At 40.2% G+C, this 21,627-nt stretch overlaps 1 protein-coding gene across 5 annotated transcripts in view; it reads left to right on the forward strand.

Moving 5' to 3' along the window:
• Positions 1-21,627, forward strand: part of LUZP2 (leucine zipper protein 2) — a 361,146-nt gene that overhangs the window by 239,218 nt on the left and 100,301 nt on the right. For all 5 annotated transcript variants that reach the window (XM_083751713.1, XM_083751712.1, XM_083751711.1 and 2 more), the window contains 2 exons: positions 2,401-2,463; positions 11,364-11,426. In XM_083751713.1, coding sequence (XP_083607839.1) covers positions 2,401-2,463; positions 11,364-11,426 — 126 coding nt within the window. The remainder of the gene's footprint in view (positions 1-2,400; positions 2,464-11,363; positions 11,427-21,627) is intronic.

The raw sequence follows: 21,627 nt of genomic DNA on the forward strand, positions 1-21,627 counted from the left end.
GATATTGGCTATTTTTTGGTTGGTGCAAAAGGCTGTTTTGATATTGTGTTTATGGAGGATTTTGCTAATTTTATCTGTAGTGCCCTTGATATAAGGAAGGAGGGCCATGCCATTGTTTTCTTCTGTGTCTTGGTTTTTGGGGGGTGTTTCCTTTTGGATTAGCTTCGTAATCCTGTTTTGCTGGTATCCATTGGCAATTAACACATTTGAGAGATTCTGTAACTCAGTTGTCAAGTGGTCTTTGTCAGCCAGGCGTTTGGTTCTGGAGATGAGAGTCTTGGCTACGGAGTTTATTTGTGCAGGGTGGTGGTGTGATTGTGCATGTAAGTAGCGGTTGGTGTGTGTTTTTTTTCTGGTAGATAGTGTGTCCTAGGGAGCCATCAGGTTTTTTGTAGATTAGGACGTCAAGGAAGGGAAGTTGGTTGTTGGCTTCTATTTCCATAGTGAATTGTATTTTGGGGTGTAAGTTGTTGAGATGTGTGAGGAAGCTATCCAGTTTTTCCTTCCCGTGTGGCCAAATTACAAAGGTGTCGTCAACATATCTGAGCCAAAGTTTGGGTTTGTGTTCTGACTTGTCTAAAGCATTGGTTTCAAAGTGTTCCATGTACAGGTTTGCGATGACCGGTGAGAGGGGTGATCCCATAGGTGCTCCTTCTATCTGTTTGTATCTTTGTCCATTGTGGATGAAGTACGTGTTGGTTAGGCAGTGGTTGGTCAGGTCCAAGATGTATTCGGGGGGGTTGTATTTGTTTTGAATAGCTGTCAAGGCTTCATTAATGGGCACTTGTGTGAAGAGAGACGAGTGAAGACGAGCCTGAAGATGACGAGTGAGACCTCGTCGAAACGTCGCCTAGACACCCCAACTTTTACACGGGAAGACACCCGAGGACACCAAAACCTGCATTCCTGTACCCGTGAAAATCTACGAAAGCATATATATATATATACACACCTCAGGAGGGGTAGAGAAACAACAGTAGAAGAGAGAGTGCTTAATCCTTTACTTATATGCCTCTTCATATCCCACAGCATCCACTTTGCCCAAGTTGGGTTGCTGCCAAAACATGTTTCAGTACCCTTTTGCAGGGCAAAGCAACACAGTGATGAGTCTTCTCCCTGCTGTTTCTCTGTTCAGAATCATTCCTTCCCAAAGTGGCGTTTTATAGAAAAGAAATAGGGCCTCCAGGGCTCGAGACAATGGTTCCTGAGCTTTATTTGACTCTGTAAGTAAGTGCTATACTATTATTACACTTGCTGTATAAAAGCCAGAAATGGGAAATTGTCTGAAAGCAATTTTTGCAGTCTGCCTCTCACTTTACTCTACAGGATCATCCTGTATCCAGAACATCTGCACTGCTTGTCAATGTCGTAAATGTTGTTAATATATTAAAAATGTGGTATTAATTATGCAAGCTCTCCTCGATTGGAGTAGCATGGTGTTTAAAAAAACATAAGATCCATTAGAAACCACTTTAGCTTTTTCATGAGGCTTCTTAATATCCCACATGTAATGAAATATAGATAGTAATGGGTTTCTGTGCAATAATGAGGGCAGAAAATGGAGGTGGGGGAAGAGTGAAAAGACTTGGTACAGCTTTTGTTGCAAAGTATCTGGGAAATTTTTCACAGACACTAAAATGTGTGGCTTGTTTGGTGCCTGCATATAAGCAAAGATAGTCTTCTGGTCCGCTTCACTGTATTCTTAGCATGACGATGAATGGAATTAAAATAGACTCAGTCTCTCTGTTTACAGAATCTGTATATTAAATCGGCTACCAAGTAACAAGACTGTGGGGGCAGTTCTTAAATTGCTTGAACAGTATTTGCAGGTCCCACATGGTTTCGTATCCAGTCAAATTTGAAGCATGGTGACTTGTGACAAGGATGCTTCACATGATTATGCCCTGTGCCAACGCAGCTTCCACTTGAGCTAGTGACGTTTATGTGTGTAGACATCGGGGGAATTCAGACAAGCCCCTTCATGTGCTGAAAATGCACTAAAACTAGGAACAAAGTCCATACATAGCAAAAACTAGAATTGCTTCATTTAAGTCAACAGTGGGAGAAAGTGTCTTTCCATAACTTATCACCCTTTCTAGCCCATATTGTGGCTAGTCCAAACAAATACTTTCCACCTTGATTGACCGTCTATTTTTGAAAACTTAAGTGTGCTTTTCTGTCTCCTCAAATGATTATTTAAAAGTAAATTCCACAGGCATCTAGGAAAGAGAAAACACTACTTGTGCTATTTATATATTTATCTTCATTCTTAATGTATTTTTGTCCTCACTGCTATCCTAAATATATTTACATATACCATGCTAAAATATTTAGATGATTTCTTAATAATTTAATGCATGCTCGTGATATATATCTATATATTTATTCTTCTCCCTTTAGAATAAAAGCCTGAAAAATAAACTCCTTTCTGGAAGCAAGCTTTGTGGCATTCATGCTGAAGAGGTGAGTAGGATTTGTTTTGTTCTGACCCCAGCAAGTCCAATGGAGGAATTGATTTATTGGTGAAGCCTGTTGAAATCAGGGGCGGATTTAGGGATGTGCAAGGGTGAGCACTCATTGGGTGCTGAGCCTAGGGGGTGTCATCTCAAAGTCCAGTAAGCGAGGTGCTGGGCTTTGGAAAGGAGGTAAGAGACTCTGACAGGGTCCTAGAGTCCACCTTCCCAAAACCTTGTTAGCGCTTTCCCAGATTTGAAAAAAAGATGGGAGGGCTGTGGGACCCTGCTGAGCTCTCGTGCCTCCTTCCCAAAGCCAGGTGCCTCCTTACCCACCTTTGGGAAGGCAACCCAAGGACTAGTAGGTGGAGGAACTTTTTGGCCTTGGACAGGGAACAATAATACCCAAGTCTGCCACTGCACAAATTTATTTCAGGAGTAAAAAAAATATTCTGTTCAAGTGTCAAGACAATCCTGTGCACAAAAGTGTCTGGTTACCTACAGTAGATTCTTACATGTTCATTCATAATGCAAATACGTGTTCAAGAATAAGAGTCTTGAAGTCATTTGTGCAGTCAATCATAAAAATTCTGCTATTTCATCTGCTTTAAAGGGGAAATAGATAGAAAATATTGTGAATAATTCAATATAATAAAACTCCTAAGCAATGTTTCAAATCTAATAAGAAGCCCAACCACTGTTTCAAAAACCTTGCAATGTTAATGATGCTTCATATTTTCACACACATGGGTTATAGAAAAGCCATATGATATGTATATGCTGGGAATAGAATGTGTACACTAGAATTTTCAGTTTGTTTCACATTCAGAAGCTCTTGTGTCAAACATGTGCAAAATATTTCTACGAACAGAGAGTGGTAGTCAATGCTAGTCCTATTGAGAGGAGACCCATTCAAGTTAATAAACATAAATAACTTAGGTAGGACTTGGCTGAGTATCACTCATCAATATTGTGATAGCATCCCTGTCCCCAAGCAGATGAAATTTCAGCAAAGACCTCAGCTAACATGTCACAGAAGTACAGTGGTACCTTGGTTCTCAAATGCCTTGGTACTCAAACAACTTGGAACCCGCAACTGCAAACCTGGAAGTAAGTGTTCCAGTTTGTGAACTTTTTTTTGGAAGCCGAATGTGCTCCATTTTGAGTGCTACGCTTCTGTTTTGAGTGTTTTACTGAGGTCTGTCAGTTTTTGCTATTTATTTTGAGTTTTTGTTTTGTGACTCTTTTGTTTTGTTTTTGTGACTCTGTGGAACCCAGTTCAGCTACTGATTGATTGATTGATTGTGTGACTGCAGTACATTGTTTACTGCTTTCAATTTATGGATCAATGATCTCATTAGATAGTAAAATTCATGCTAAATTGCTGTTTTAGGGGTTGTTTTTAAAAGTCTGGAACAGATTAATACATTTTGCATTACTTTCTATGGCAAAGTGAGCCTTGATTTTGGAACTCTTTGGTTTTGGAACGGACTTCTGGAATGGATTAAGTTTAAGAACCAAGGTACCACTGTAGCTGTATATGCAGCTGCAGGCCATGGGTTGAAAATCTGAGAAAGGACACATTGTCATTTTAAAACAGCAGCCACCCTGAGTCATTGTTAAAGGGCACCTCAGTTCCTTTGAACCACTTGAGCACCAGAAATAGAGTTTTAGGAGCATCTGAGGAATTTGGTGGAGTGAACAGCTATAATGAAGACAAACTTCAATGCAAAAGTGGTTGTGCATCTGAGTCAGCACCTGTGATCTGGGCTCATAGTTTAGGCTTTTCAGAGTGTCACAAAGCAGCAGTTCATGGAAGGAGGAAGTGGCAGTGGTGCCCATAAGTGGCAGCAGTACTGCTGGTCATTAGGATGGTGACAAGGCATGGTGTTGACAAGGTTGAGGAGCTCCAAGTTGGTGCCTCGCAGGTCCATACCATCGATTGAGCAATTTCAAGTACAGATGTGTGACTTTCCTCATGTTCACATCTGATTGGCTTAGAATATAGACTGATGGGGGGGGCCTCAAAATGGCCCACCTTATTTTCTGAGAAGTTGTCCTCCCGCCTATGAATTCACAACCCCTGTCTTCTGACTTAAGATACAGATATACCACCTAATATTTCTACTGGACTGGGGCTGATCTGTGTCTAAGCACCACAATCTGCTGCCATCGGGTTTAGTTTGACTCTCACTCCAGATGTTTCTGAGATCAGCAGCAATATATTGTTAAAGCATGATAAAAAAACTATTGTGCTGAAAACGGTTGATTTCAGCAGAATCAAAATGTGCAGAAGGTTGTTTGAAATCTGTCACCCCCTCTCTTGTGCAAACAGATAATTTTATACTTTTCACAGGGTGAGAAGTAGAACATTTCTTTAAAATCTTAATTTCTGCTTTCCCAGCATAATAACATGTTTGGCTATGGTAAAGTGTGAATCTCTTTGCAATCACAATGCAGAGACAAAAGGGGCAGACCCTTTCTACCATCAAAATATATTTGTGCCACATTTTAACACAAATAGGATTGTGCTTGTTTTGTGGTAGCTACAGTACATTTCTGGTGAGCCATCCCCTCATTCTGTTGCCATAGCAGGATCATGCAAAGCTATCACACTTGCTATCATACTTGAAAGAAGAATGACTGTTGGCAGAATAATAGCTTTGGCACCTACTCTGTTCCTCAGGAGTAGAATTCTTGATGAACCCAAACAGTGCCATGTGTTTTGTACCCTGTCAGGTACAACAGAATGGGTTGGGAGCTTGGTGGCTGTCTTGCTAATAAATGGATGAATTGATTGATTAAGCAATTTAATATTTTTTTTAGCATATCTTAGTACAGCTGACTAGGGGGAATATTTAATGAACATTTTTCTTTCTTCAAGGCTCTAAAAAGACAATACTGCACTGAGAAATTAATATCAAAACACAATGCTTTAAAAAAAGTAAGAGAAGGTTCAGGGAGTGTTAACAGCAATGCAGTCAACAAACGTAATTGTCATTTCACAGAGGACAACTGTAATTAAATCCAAATTATTAAATTTGTGATCACTCTCCTGTTCATGTGGCACACTTATTAGATAAATTACATTTGCGGAAATCATTGGTGAAGGCAATTCAGCCTAATTTACATGATCAGGTTTGCACTAATTTTAAGCAGACCGTTATCCATGTTTGACTTTAAAAAAACCAGATTACGCCCCTAGTCAAAACCCATTATGAATGTAAAATGGAATAAGTCCATGTCTTTTCTGACTCACCTGATCTTCCTTGCTTCTTTTAACTGCAGGTTATTCAAGTCTGTTCATTCCTTTTGTACTCTTGCACCCTTCATTTTTGCTTTTAAGTATAATAGAATGAAAACCACAAACTGTTAATATATATTTTAATGCACTAGATTGTTGGTAAGTATATAGCTGATCTGTCCATGAATGATGACATACCAAGGAACCAGAAATAACCCTTTGGTATAGGAAGAGCTATCTGTTTCACCCCAATACACTATTAGGGAGGAAAGGAAGACACAGAAGCAGGTGACAGAAAATATGAGCGAAAAGGAGGTAACCCTGCCCATTTTTGGCTGTGTTCCTTCTCACTGCCTGTGTGCAGCCCCTAACAGATTACCGTACTCTTGGGGGAATGCAGTCCTTGACAGACACAAGGCCCACCTAGGCAACTGGAAAATGTACTCTCTTATCTTCCCATATTGCACTGAGAACCACACACAAAAGCCAGAAGATAAGAGGTGTCCCTGCCTCCCCATGAACAGTGAGAAAACTTCATTCATGTTCATAGGTCCTCATTCAAAAAGGGGGGGGGGGGAGTTAAATGCAGGAAGGCAATTTCGCAGCCAACAGAAAGGGCTGCTTTTTCAATGCAGCCCTAAATGAAACTATTAGGATATATAGATATGGATATCCTTTTCCAGAGGGTACAACATGATTCCTTGAATACATCTTTAGCCAATTATTTGAATAATTTTTTCAATATACACAATGTGGCAAGAAGGAATGCTCACCTCTTTGTCATCATATTAATCACCATTTTCTTTTTTAATCTAAATTGTGAATCATTTTAGTTGTGTGGATGCAGCCAACATCAGTGGTTTTCTTCTGTAACTCCATAACATTTCATTTGGGAACATCATATTTTGATCTGCACTGTTACTTTACAACTGTTCCTTTTCTGTTTGTTTTGCATGATGTTTATGCACATTTTAATATTTGCTACACAACTGTGAATAATGTAACACGAGAGTTTACATTTAAATGGTAAACAGGGAATATTACTTCCCGATGCCTCATATTAAATCTGCGCCCCTGAGTATTTTTTGCCCATAGATCTTTGTGAGTTGACAAGCTTCTAGAATTGTTCACTGAGCAGCTTTATAAGAGAAATACATTTTATAAAGGAAGGTTTGTTAATAATAAACCTGCCTTGCTGTGGGTTTACCTAATATAACAGAACCTGTAATGCATTCTTCACTTAAAAACAGCAACCATAGCTCAGTGATAGAAGACATCTTCTGCATGTAAAACGTTCAGGGTTAAATCCCAGAGATCTCCAAGTAGGGATGTTAAAGACCGACTGCCAGTCATTGTAGACAATTCTAAGCTTGATGGACCAAGGAATTGGATTGGTGTAAGAAGGCTTCCTATCCCCAAATCAGGCCATGGGATGCCACAGTGTCACTCATTATAACCTCCAGAGGCCTATGTCACTGCTGCCTACCAGGATGGGAAAGGGTGAGGTGGTAATGAGGTCCGTGCAGGACAGATACACCAGCAAGATTGCTGAGGCATCTAATCATAAGCCTGCATTTTTTATCAAAGCTTATATATTTCAATCAGGGCCTGTATGTTAAAGATTTTCAAATGTTTCATGCCAGGCAAAAGACCAGCTGCCTAAAAGGCCTTGGCAATGTTTTTTCCTCCTAGACAAGGGGCCCCCTGATTTATAGCAGAAAACAATTCTCAAAGTCGTAAAAAAGGAAATTACAGGCTGAGAGCGGACACTGATCCTACATGTTACAGAAGATAAAAAAGCAGAGATACACATAATTAGGAATGAGTAAATAATAAAATGATACCATGTGCCTCCCAGTAAAATGAGCCATATCTTCTTCCTAAGGTTAAAAAGGCCAAGAGCAATGGAGAGGCATCTAGCTGGCAGAAAAAGAGAGCATTTTAAGGAAATCTTTTAAAGCTGTTTCTTTTTTTAAACTGAGAGAGTTAAAGGGCAATAAATGTTGGGAAGAGCTAATGGGAAAGCAACTGGCTGGAAAGGAGGGGTGAAAGGAGGGGTGTAAACTGAAGAGGCTTCTTTTGAAGCTGTTTTTTTTACTGAGTTCCTTTTTTACTTTACAAAGGCCTTATTCCTTTTAAAAGGCTACCTATGATAATGTATTAAATATATTGGCTTAAATGTAATTATGCAAAGGATTTAAGAAATGCTAGATTCTTATTTCATATAGTTGTAAGAGTTTTAACTATCCTGAAATTAAGTCAGCCACCAGCCTAGCCCCCCTGCCAGACAGGAGACGCCATAGAGCACTCCTGATATATAGTTGTCAGGCTTTTTGTTTAGAAACCTTCAAATGAAGGAGATCTTTCAATGTTGATGTGAACTCAAGATCCTTGACATCTGTTGAAGATAAAAATTCAAGATTAACTATCTGTTTTGGAAGGCAATAGGGCAAGGAGGGCAAGAGGTGAGCTGGTAATTAAGATTCCTTGTTGAGACACATGTAAGATATATTACTACTTATTTGTCATTTATAGATGGAAGAATATATAGCTCTTTGTGTTCCATAAAAGGACAGAAGGAAGTGGGTGTATCTTTTGTGATTGGTTCTAGCAAACAGCCAATAGGAATTTCAACCAGGCTGATTGGACAGAGGCAGCCACAGGAGGAGCAAGGGGGCTGGATTAAGGAAATATAAGTGCTGGCCAGAATGGCAGGAGGCCAGGCCAGAGCTTGGTAACCATACCACTGTGCCTCTCATTTATTTGTCTGACAAATAAATTATTATTTTAATTTCTCTATTGCTGCGTTGAATATTTCATTCCAGCTAAGCGTTAACCACAAGCAGGGTGCTACATTGCCAGGTTGGCTCTGCCAGTGCATTGGCACTGCGCTGATCTTGGCACTCTGGCCCATCCCAGGCATGGTATCGCTAGTAAGACACCTGTCTGAAGCCCTGTAGATTTGCTTCTAATCAGTGTAGTGTATTGAGCTAGACAGATAGATCTGTGACTTTGCTGAGTGAAAGGCAGTTTCCTATGTTCCTATGAGATAACTTAAACATATGGAATCTTGATGATTCCAAAGATAGGTCCCTGATTCGGAACAGCTTGCGTAACTCTGATGTTGTCACATTATATTGAACTTAGTCAATGAGCTAAAACGCTCAGCATGTTAATTTGCAAAATAGTTTGGAAACAGCCCTGTTTGTAGGCCTGCATCTGATCATGGTTGACAGAATTAGGCAATAGCCCTAAATTCTTTTAGGGAGGGACCATAGCTCTGTGGCAAAGCACAAGCTTTCCATGGTTCATTCCCTAGCTACTCCCGTTGAAAGGATCAGGAAGCAGGAAATAAGCGAAACCTTTAGACTCTGGAGAAGCACTTGCATTCAGAGCAGATAACACCAATACACAGACTTTCTGACTTGGTATAACGCAGCTTCCAATGTTTCACTCAGTATTAATGAGCTATCAATATACTGAATATTATTAAACTGAAAAATTAATAGCAGCTTGAGTCTGATTATGACAAAGCAGATAATTCAGCATCAGTTTCGCAATTGGAATGAATGATAATACCTTTAAAATTTGTAAGTTAATTATCTAAAATAAATAGCTATGGGGTGGGGTTGCAGGATTTCTGCTCTTGTTTCTGTTTTTTTTTTTTTTTAAAAAAATAGATCATGTTCAGGCAAGACTGGCCAGTGTGACATTAAAGACAGCAGTGTAGCATGGATAAGATCAAAGTTGCCCTCACTAACTAATGTCGCTCTCAGCTTAATAGGGTTTTTAAGCCAAGAGAAAATGGTCTGTAGCCATGTAGCTGTCAATGAACATTTTCTTTTTGAGGTTGATTTTGCTCCCTCTAGACCATGAAGTCAGTGTTCTAAATATTGTTCCAAAGGGGGGGGGGGAAGCTTTCAGTTTTATCTTGTAGTGAAGTGTCTCATACCTGTGATTCCAATCTGCCATCACGCCACTAGGCAGCCTGTGAAATAGAACCGGCTGAATAAAATTTCTGCAAGAGACAAAGCGAAGTTCAGCATGTAGGGAGGAAGTTCACTTCATGTTTCTGATCTGCAGAGTTTAATTATGAAAAATGATCCTGTCTCATGAGTGCCTGCAGTTCAGTGTTAGATGACATGCTTTCCATGCATACGATTAAGGTTCAAATTCAAACCCTGGCTTTTCCAGCTTAAAAGATCACATGCAGCAGGGCTAGGAAATACCTCCTTGAGACTTTGCAGTGCAACTTCTAGTTAGATTACAAACTAATGGGGCAGATAATCCAGTAGTCTGATTTAGGATGCCATGCCATACAAAGCTACGAGGGTAGAAGTCTCTGTGAACTCCATATGCCTTACATCCAAGTAGATATGCATAGAATTGAGCTACCACTTGGTTACAATGTCCTTGGTTACAAGCTCCTTGGTTACAAGGTCCTTTCTCTAATGCTCCTCTTGGCATTAAGTCACTGTGTGTGCAGCTTTATAGGGTTTACACTCATCAATGCTTCAAAGCACTCCCCCCCCCCCAGCCCACTAAAGCACTTTAACAGAATTGGCAAATTCAGGGGAAAGCAATTTAAAGAGTATGGGGGGCGTGGCATGACCAGAACCAGTACCTTTCCACCAGGAACCTTTCAGCAACTTCTCAGGACCTCAGAGTGTGCCTAGTCCAGTGGTGGCCAAACTTGGCTCTCCAGCTGTTTTGGGACTACAGTTCCTATCATCCCTGACCAGTGGTCCTGTTAGCTAGGGATGATGGGAGCTGTAGTCCAAAAACAGCTGGAGGGCCAAGTTTGGCCACCACTGCCCTAGTCAGAGCAGCTCCAGCTGTTCCCAAAGTGGTTTGCAGACTTATTTTGTGTCTCTGTGATGGTGTGGTAAACACGACTAAATCCCCATGGAAGCAAGCTGCTTCGTGTTACACATCTTCATGTGGTTGCAAACAAGAATATCCTGAGTGGTTTATTTGCAGATGAAAAGTGATGAAAAACAATTTCCAACAGATTTTTTTCTCACTACAAATTGTGAAAAGTCTGGATAGCTCCAAGCCCTAATTGATTATACCAATTTATAGAGATCATTATAGAGATAGAATGGAAATAATCCTAAACAAAGTAGCATGGGGGTTGTGGGGGGGGAGGTGCAGATCCATATTTTGTGAGTTAAACGGAATGATGAAAAGTAGCTCCACTCAATTTTGGGCAATGTAGTTTGACATTTGTTGCACCCTTTGACATTCTGTTGCACCCTAACTCATGTTGTTCAGAAGGGTTCTCTGATCACCTATTTTTGAGAGCCAAAGAGAGCTTAAGGGTGAAAGAGGGAAAGGCAAAGTCTCCTTGACCTGACTTAGCTTACTTTGCACTCATGTTCCAGGCCAACATGTGTATTAAGAGCAATCTCATTCTTGATGTCTCAGTTGTTCTTGCCATGTTCTTTATAAAGTGATAAATTTGGCCCTTTGTTTTATGTGCATAATGTATGCAAGACCAGCATAGCTGTAGCAAACACAGCTCGTTTCATCAACAGTTGTAATTTTACCAAACCTCCCCCCACCCCAGATATACTGTCCTATTACCTGAACTTTAATATATTTTCCTCTGCAGGTTTTAAAATATAAATTACTTAAAGGATTAATGTATTATCCTCTGCTTGCAGTCAAAAAAGATTCAAGCCCAACTGAAGGAGCTTCGCTATGGGAAAAAGGATTTGATTTTTAAGGTGAGTTTGTCACTTGAGCTGGCAAAGGTATTTGCTTACAGGCAGTGTAACATTAAGGGAATATGGCCCAATGGTTTTATTATTCTAACCTGTGCTGGGGGGCAGAAATGACTACCTATCACCATACATATTCAAAGGGATTTGGAAAACTAAAGGGCAAATTTGATTTCTGTGATACATTGTCGGAAATGTCAATGATTTCAGCAGTTTTTCACTAAGAAAATGTTCTTAAAGGGTGAAGTCTGTTAATTCTAAATCTTCAAACTATCTAGCACTGTGTACTAACACTTACTTCACTTATATTTATATTCAGACTTCTTACACATCTAGCAAAGTTGTGTTTTCAATGTTTTCAATTATTCTCATTTATCACTTTCCCACTGTTACATATTATATAGCCATGGAAGTGAAGTCACAGTTAAGGTGTTTCCAGTAGTCTAGCCTTTCTAAGCATAGAAGTGATAGTTTGTATATAATCCATACAGCTTCTTGAAACTGACATCAGTTTCATGAGGTTTATAAGTTTTCAAAATATTGGATGAAAAATGACTCCGTTACAGAAGTTCAAAAATTGTGAAATGAAGAGCAAGACTCTTCAGTTTCTGGTCAACCATACTTTAAATCTTTCATTTAAGAGGCTGGATTGCTTTTTATTTCCATTTTATTTTTTGTAAATAAATCATCCCACCAGAGATTTCCTTTCACAGAGATGGTGAAAATCTTCTGTGTACTTATAAAGTTACAGAATTATTTCCCTTCCGTTTTACTTAGTAAATGGGCACAACAGGGCCTGGGAACCTGTTAGCCTCCAGATTATGTTGGACTCCAACTCCCATGAACCTCAGCTTGCATGGCCAGTGATCAGGAATTATAGGGCTTGTAGCAGTGCCCAGAAAACTGCAGATTTCACCTTCCCCCAATGGTACAAGCTGTACAACAGCACGTGTTAGTTGTAGCTAGTGAAGCCGGGAAGGAAGTACAATATCAGCCTGGCAAATGATACCCACATGCCTGCCTTATGCATGCAAAACATTCATCTTCTACCTCATGGATTTTCATTTGGATTTGAGATGCAGAACCTCACATTCCTATCTATAACAGGGTAGAGGTGTTCCAGAATGTCTTTTAAAATGTCATTTCTTAACAACAACTTGCATGTATGTTATTTGATGTAAAGTCTGTGGATTGACTCACCTGTTTGAGTTGCATGCTTTTCATGAATTTTATCTTTGCCTTGTGCTTGTAACCAAGATGTAATCTGGATTTTGTGTTAGGTTAATCTGTGATAGCTTGATGTCATGTGCAAGTAGTTTTACTTGGAAACGTGCCTTGTAAGCATTTGGGAAGCCCTGTATAGGGAAGCTTTTTAAGGTTTAAGGTTTTATTATGTTTTTATATATGCTGGAAGCCGCCCAGAGTGGCTGGGCCAACCCAGTCAGATGGGCAGGGTATAATTAATCATCATCTTCATCATCATCATCATCATCATCAGAACTTCACACTTCAGTTTAGATGTGTGTTCAGGAGTTTGTCTGAACATGGCTTGAAGCAGAAAATTATTCGCTAAGATTGCCTGTGTCAATTCATTAGTTTCTGTTTAAGAACTAATTAACTGGGGTTTAAAAAGTCCTTCTTTCCCCCAAGCAAAAACTGATTCTGGGAAGCAGATTAAAGTGCTGTTCTTCTGGCAGAACACACTTGGCTATATTTATATACACAAGTGGTATATAAATGTTGGGAAATGAATAAATTGAGTGAAATTTGGGACATTTTACTATGCCAAATTACATTGGAGTTGACCTCTGAGTAGAAAAATATCCTGTCTGATTATCTATGTCTATTTCCTAGTTTTTCTTGAAAGTATTGTTATATGTTTGTGGGGGTCAATATGGATGCTATCCATAGATCCCTTACATATCTGTGATCCTGTATCTTTGAGGTTTGGAAACTAGTAGAAGAAGAAGCTGAACCAGTCAGTCAAGTTATAAGATAATGCCCCTAGCTGGCCAGTTAAGTACTGCCATTTACATGGCCAAAGCGGTTGCCCTCTTGCCATAGAGACAAATGGGTGAGCCTTTTCCCACCTCACCTGACTAGATGCTGCATCATCCTGGGATGGAGAACAATAGGCCAATGTGGTCTCTGTGTTTTGGCTGATACAGTGGTACCTCCAAAGTCTAACAGAATCTGTTCTGGAAGTCCGTTCGACTTCCAAAACATTTGGAAACAAAGTGTGGCTTCTGATTGGCTGCAGGACATTTGGGTTCCAAAGAACGTTCACAAACTGGAACACTCATTTCTGGGTTTGCAGCATACAGGAGCCAAAACATCCAAGTACCAAGGCGTTCGGGATCCAAGGTACGACTGTAGTGAAAGCTAGGTTGTCTTTTTATATACTGAATCCAAAGTTATGCCTTTTGGGACGAGATCTAGGAACCTGATGGGTAGGCAAGATCTGTTAAAGTTTAATGCAGCGAACCTTCCCACCATATATCCATATAACCATATGTACATTGACCTTCATTCCAAGGAAACCAACACTGGGTAAGCTCTGGAACTCCTGGAATCAATAGAATAGCTGGCCAAAGCGGCGAACATGCCGTGCACCCGGGGCGGGGCGGGCCGCCCACAAGGGTGATTGTTATGGTGATCCCCGCCCAGGAGGTGGCACCTGGGGTGGATCACACCCTCCACACACCCCCTTCCTATGCCCCTGCCTGTAATCTCTCATTGCTTGGAGGTTGGTGTGCACACAACAGTATTACAGCAATCCTGGATACGCTTAAGTACAACCCACCATGTTCACTGGAGTTCAGTCCCATTTGGGTTGAGGAGCACAAAAAGATTCTTTTTACTAAAGCTTGATCCTCAACAAGTACTTTTTTGCTTGGCTGTACAATCCAAAGTCAGGACCATTTTTATTTTTATTTTGTGAACCACCCTGTGACCTCCGGATATAGGGCAGTATATATATATCCAATAAATAAAATAAAAAAAATAAAAATGAGCCCTGTGATCCTGCAAGTAGGGGCAGGCTTTGAATTTTGCTATTCATACCTCCTCAGGAGGACACTCCACTGAGTGCAATGGGAAAAAAAAGACATTTCCAGTGTCCCAGAGCTGGTGTAATTTGTTCCCTGTTGGAGGGGCATGTCCTTTGTGACTTACGGAAATGTGCTTGATTGCACCCATGCCCAATAAGTAGAGCAAATTTTCTATATTCTTTACTGCTCTATTCAGTACACTGTCAATGAAAAACACCCTATAAACTATCCTTCTATTACTAATAATTTTTTCTGATGAAGAAAGCTCTCAGAGCTTTTGTGTGCCATTAGAACCTATTCTAGACATGTGCTCTATGTTGAAAATTCTATATGGGTGAACATAGATTCCTTCTATCATCTCATCAGCTTTTTATAACTTGATTTCTTTTCACCTGAAATTATGAAATCACCCCCCAAAAAAGTGCAAACTGAGAAATCGCTGCAGATTTAGTGAAACAAAGCAACCCTCTATTTTTTACCATGTTCTTTAGGAATACAGTCTCCCTGATTTCAATAGAAATCATTTTAAATAAGTGTGCCAAATTATAGAAGTGTGAGTCATTACAGACAGCAGCAGAATCAGCTTAGTACTGTAGTTCTTAACTGAGAATTGGTCTCACTGAACACCATGGGATTTATTCCTGAGAAGATATTGTTGTAAATAAAAATTTTAATAGCGCTAGCTTTTACTTTTATGCTGCAGCCGGGATTTTATCCCCACTTTTCAGGAAACACAATAAATAACCCACAGTAGACTCAATTTGGACAACTCCGAGAATTAGTACTGTGACACACCGCCGTTCGTCTGGCCTGACTTACTAGGCTGGTACAGCTGTTGGCCTTTCCTGGCTACTAAGCTAACAGTGCGGTCAGCGATCTCAACCCCCCCCCTTTGGTCATTTCTCAGCCAGGGAGCCCACAGCAACCTCCTGCCTCTTACAATCTAACCTGAGAGTTCCCTACTGGACGCTTGCGTAGCGCACTGCCAGATTGGGACTCAGAAATGACAAAGAAGGAAAGGAATCAGGTGCCCTTGCTTTCTCTGCTCACAGGTCATCTCTAACAAAGATCGCCATGGCAGAGGTGCGGCTGCACCTGGGAGTTATAGTTTTCAGTACAGAAGAAAAAGCACGACCTTTTTTCTGGGCAAAACTCCGAAGGAATAGGTCAGCATATAGACTGTAGAAGGGAAATGAAAGAAGTCACACACAACTTTTGCCTGGGCATACTCCGAAGGGCTAGGGCTGGTGTTGAAATCAAGGGGACAGAAAGGAGGAGAAGGCAATTTTTAGATGAGGAAAAAAATAGAAAATTTAGATTTGAAGGGAAAAGGAAGAGTTAAAGAATTTTGGTTGCTGTGGTTTAGAGAACCCAACCCACTACCCGTGTTTCCTACTTAATACTCACTTCCGCATGCGCTGTTCCTGGTGATCCCACGATCTCTTGACTGGTTGTTTAAGGCCGGCCTGATCAAGCGTTGCTTCCTCTGGTTAGCCCCGCTGAACCTCCAGTTATTTCCAGACCCTGGGATCGATGGAAGACTGGCTATTCCTCCTGGCAAACTGCCTGGTGCGCGCTGGATAACCAGTCCTTCCTCGCTTCCAGAATCCGGGTAACCAAAAGTCCCTTCGTGCGTGGTCGCCATCTGTTGTAAATAAAAATATGCCCTTTTCCCTTATGGGGTATCCAAGAGCCCATATAGAGTCCTTACATAGGTTCCCTATTGGTAGGAGAAAATAACAGAGGCCAACCAGAGAATATTGAGAAGCAAAGCAGCTAGTAAGCTTGATCTTTATTGATCTGTTGCAACAGGGTGCTCCCCTCACACGCAGGAGAGGAAGAGGACCTAGAACAATGGCCTGCAAGGCCTTATAAAGACTATTGAAATTGCCACCCTGTAGATCAAGCCCATCCCCAGAAACATTATGCATACATCACAGAAGGGGTGTAACCTAAGACCACCCCTCAGATACATCCCACCTACATCACAGAAATTTAAATGTTGTTTTTCTCTTGTCCTTGTTTATCTCCTGTCTGGCAGGTTACTTGATTGGATTTCCTGGGGAGCCTGGCCATTCTTTTGTAGTGGTAAAATACTTATTTCCTGAGCCAGGTCACAGGCTCACACCTTGTATCTTAAATGTGTCCTTAAGACAGGATTTGTGAGGAAAGAGACAATGGGGAGACTTTTCCATTTTGACCATGCAGAGAAACATTTGCTCAGTTTAGGAATCAAAATGGTTCCAGGTTGGCTTTCCTGTGCTGATCTATGTACGTGTGGTTATGAACGTTGCCATATATCTAAGACCATAAAATTCCTATCACATTATCCCCCCTTTGGGGCTAGAATTTTTCTTAAAAAATTTTGCCCCACAAATAATAACATTGTATGTTGTAAATGGATGCCTTTGTATAAATATATCATATAAAAATAACATATGTTGCATTCTGTTACTAAATTACTTGTGGCATTCTAGCTCTTGGGAGAAACATTTTCTCAATAGTGGCTATGCTTTACATTTAGCAGGAAGGTCCACTACTGACTGAAAAATGCAGTTGGTGTTTCGTCCTTCACCATTTTTGTGTGTTTCTCAGGTGTCAAGCTAGCTCTTCTGTGGTCTCACACTGGCATAGTGCTACAGCAACACATCCTGTCTGTTGAATCCCCTCGGGGCTTTCATTTAACCATGTCGCCTGGCATTCACCATAGCTGCCACAGGTTTGGACATATCATGAGAGAGATGTCTTTGCCTTGGCCTTTCTATGGGATTTTATTTTAGGCTGTGGTCTTGCACTCATGGGAAGTTGCTCACTTGCACTTAAAGGACCAAAAAGCTAATTGCAGCCTGGATACACTTGCCCAATTCAAACTGAGTCCAATTTGAATTTGTATTGCCTCATGGTTCTCAACTCTTCAAACCAATCTTGTTAAAAGAAAACCATTCTTAAAAAGGGCACTTGTCCAAATAAGTCAATTTAACTCTATAATGGATCATTCCTGCTAAATAAAGGCATATACACTTTTCTTGTTATTTGGGCTTTCATGGATCCTGAAGCTTCTCCTTGGTAAAATGAGTTTTAGCACATTTTAAAATGGGTAGGGAAGGTTGGCATAGTGCCAGGTGGGACAATGAAATGTGGTTATAAATTGATCTAAACATTGGACTACACAATAGTGTGAGCTATTAGAACGCATAAAATGTATGAGAATCCTCCACTGGGGTGTAAGGAATAAGACATTAAACATAAAAACAATTACACACAAAAATAGCCCCCCCCCTTTGTGGAAATAACACACTGTCAGACACATTTCAACATTCCTACGTAATAATACATAATACAAAAAAAACTAATTAAATATCAGTTGCTTATCTTGAGACAATTGTGATCTTCTATGCATGTATATTCTCAATGCTGGAGCACATTCTTGAGGTTCGAAAGTGAGAAAATGTCCTTGCAATTCAACTCCTCCCCCCTTTGTCAGCCCCACTCCCCCGTCAGTCTATATCTTTTGAAAGAGATAGCTGTGGGCACTTTGAAAACTTTGGTGTCTGTTGCTGCAGGTGGTGGCGAAGCTTTTTCATCATAGGTCTGTAGTAGCACATCTGTAGAAGTGACATCCTGTAAGGGGCAGGGTTTGGGGGACTTAAAAGAGTTAGAAAAAGAAGGGGCAAAAGCCCCCCCCCCAATCTCCTTGAGGTATCTTAGCACGTTAAGCATTTTACTTATTTTATTATTATCACATTTTCATATAATTACTGTTATTATCTGCTAAGTTTGTTTGCTTTCCTTCATTTAGGTTTTTTTTTCATATAAAGTAAAAAATTACTCCACATGTAGAGAAAGAGAACTATAAACAATACAAGAAAGGCATCAGATTCAGAAAAGAATTGTTATTAAATAATACAAAGATATTATCAAAACAACACAGATTACTACTGGACTAAAAAATGGGAAAACAATGGGAAAAGGCTTAAAATTCAGCATGTGCTATCTGATAAGTAGAACTTGATGAAAATGACTTTCAACATGTGATGGACATGTCCCCAAAGTCACACACACACACACACACACACACACACACACACTGACCTATGAGGAACCAAAAAATAAATGCTAAGACACACAATTTTTTAAAGAAACCTGAAGTAACCTGAAGTAATCTGTTTTGGCATTCTAACAACCCAATGAAAAACTGATTAATAAATGAACAGATTATTTGTAACCTAAAAAAGTGTCAAAGCCACAAAGAGATAGAGGGAAATAAACTAATATAGCAGGGATTCAGACTTGTTTTGCTGAACAGAAAGAAAGTGACTGTTTGGCTTTAAGGGAAGAAAGACGAAAAGAAATACAAATGCAATTACTTTTTATAGAGTATTTAAATCACTGTTTGCATCCCCTCATTATCATTCGTGCTGTGGGAGAAAAGAAGGGACAAACACTTTGTTAATGGGGTTCACATATCCTGTTAAAAGGGAAAATTATTTCATGTGAGAAGTCAGTCAGGAAATGCTGTTCCTAAAATGCATAGGCATACACACACACACAAAAAAAACCTGTTATAAAATTTAAATCCCATTGGGGAGGCAAACTACTCAAGAGAGGAACTCACAGTGGGAGTGCTTTGATATTTACCTGTGAAAAGAATTTGGCATGTTAGATTTGAAACTTGGCAACCTCTTGATTAAGTAGCCCTTGGAGCAAAAGACACATTAAGGGTGATTTCCCTCAATGGTTCCAAGTTTTACATAAGGAAATTTGGATAGGTTTCTCCCTGCAAGCACACGCTCTGCAAACCTCCTCTCCCCCCTTTTCCCCCCCTCCTTCCTTCCTCTCTCTCTCTCTCTCTCTCTCTTTTTTTTAGCCTCTGTGCATGTGCAGAGTTCATGTCTCAGCAAACCTTATATACTATTGAAAATGTTGAATCCTTTGGCTAAATTACCATTTGAATAAGGGAAGGGAAGGGTATGGAGTAGATTTTAAAAATAGGGTTAGATTTTTAAACAAAAAAGAGAAACTGAGCAATTAAAGTATTCAATAAAGTTAGCAATTGTAGCCGAAGCAAAAGGGACTGCTTCCTTTGTGTACAGGAAAGGGCTAATATCCCTCTGGCCATTCGCGGAACAATCTGCCACGCCCTTATATATGGGGAAAAAATGGCCAGAGAGTCAGACTTCATAAGATTTTTAACATTCTGTCATTTCAGCCTTACCATTTGCAGACAAAATTTTCCTGCCCTTTATTTACAGGATTGGTCAAGGCTACTCTACTTGATTATATGAATTTGTATGTGCTTAAACTTTGAGTAGACTTTTAAGTCTGATTTTTGTAAATAATAGACAAAATGATAAACACTGTAATCACTTAAATGCCTGATATCACCAGTTCTGCTTCAAAACATCACGGCTTTCACCTCTCACCTTTAAAAAACAAAGAGCAAATCTGGGCTAAATTTCAACTCATCAGCCAAAAATTGGGAAAGTTGAAAGGGACCTGGGGTCATCTAGTCCAACCCTAAAATACAGGGTTCATAGCAAGATTTGTACTACCAGAAACACGCACATACTTATGTACACAGACACAACTGGGGAAGAGACCACAAGCCATGCGCCTATCATGTACTAAGGAAGAGGAAAATAAAAGTACCCAACTTTATACAGAACCCTTTTAGCAGATCTTGAGACTAGTTTGAGTTTACTTCCTTAGACGTTTGAGTTTACTTCCTTAGACGTGCAAGTTCCTAGACAAATGATTTCCTAAGATAGGGAGAGGATCTCTTATAAAGCATAGTTAAAACAGCCATAGATTTGATTTAAAAGGAATACAAAAGTGACAATTTTTCCTGAACTTGCAGAGGAATAGTAAGCCTAATCTGAATTTGCAGAGGAATAGTAATCTATGCCTCCCCCTTTTGCAGTTTCCTTTAAAGGAAGCTTACTTGGGTGTAAAATTACCTGGCACAGAAGTAAGAAGAAAAACCCCCTGAAAGAGACAGAATGAAATAAGGGGGGGGGGCATTTTCTAAGAAAAGAGGCCAGGAAGTCTTATAGAGACTGATATCAGGAGCCTTACAATAACTCTTCTGTCCAACCAAATCAAAGTTAAAACTGGACTCAGATATTTTTCTTAGAAGGAAGACCATACTTTCATAGGCATATGCTTAATGAAGTACATACAAGGAGGAAGACTCTTTTGAGCCTCTCTCAAATAACAAACATTTACGGTATTTATATATATATATATATATATATATATATATATATATATATATATATGCTTTCGTAGATTTTCACGGGTACAGGAATGCAGGTTTTGGTGTCCTCGGGTGTCTTCCCGTGTAAAAGTTGGGGTGTCTAGGCGACGTTTCGACGAGGTCTCACTCGTCATCTTCAGGCTGGTGCTTTTGGCTTCTTGTTACTGGAACAGAGCGGGATCTCAATTGTTACTGGATCTCAATTGTTACTGGAACAGAGCGGGATCACCAACCAAAAAATAGCCAATATCCTCAGAAACCCCAAGGATAAAATCCAGTTGGAAAACCAAGGGATCTATGAAATACCCTGCAAAGTCTGCCCAGCCACGTACATTGGACAAACAAACAGACGAATAAATGCACGTATCGCAGAACACAAGAATGCCGTCAAAAAAGAAGAAAAAACTTCCTCTCTTTTCCAACACATGAAAGAAACAGGACACGAAATTAATTTTGCAGATTCCAAATTGCTCTTTAACACGGAACATCACCACAAGAGAATAATCATGGAAGCCATCGAGATAGAGAAACACCCTCACAACATGAACAAGCGTGACGACACATCCCGCTTGCCAGACATCTGGAAATTAGCCCTCTCCACAAAAACTGACACCAGATCCAGAGGCACACAGAACGCCAACACCAATCAACCACACCAGACCCAAACCCAGACCCTCTCCACAGATGAATTACTGACACCATCCAGTAGCCAATCCATGGTGGCACCTCCGGATGCTGCACCCCCCTGCAATCCCTACACAGATCTGGCTGACACAAGCCACAAAACCACAGCTCGCCCCTATACACGAAGCCAAGCCAAAGCACAACTAAGTGCAATACAGCCATCTTCTCAGGAAAACTCTTCACAAAGTTCAAGAGGTCAAGACACAAAGACTTTAGC

The sequence above is a fragment of the Podarcis gaigeae genome (assembly GCF_964106915.1).
Source record: "Podarcis gaigeae genome assembly, chromosome: 1".
Classification (NCBI taxonomy): Eukaryota; Metazoa; Chordata; class Lepidosauria; order Squamata; family Lacertidae; genus Podarcis; species Podarcis gaigeae.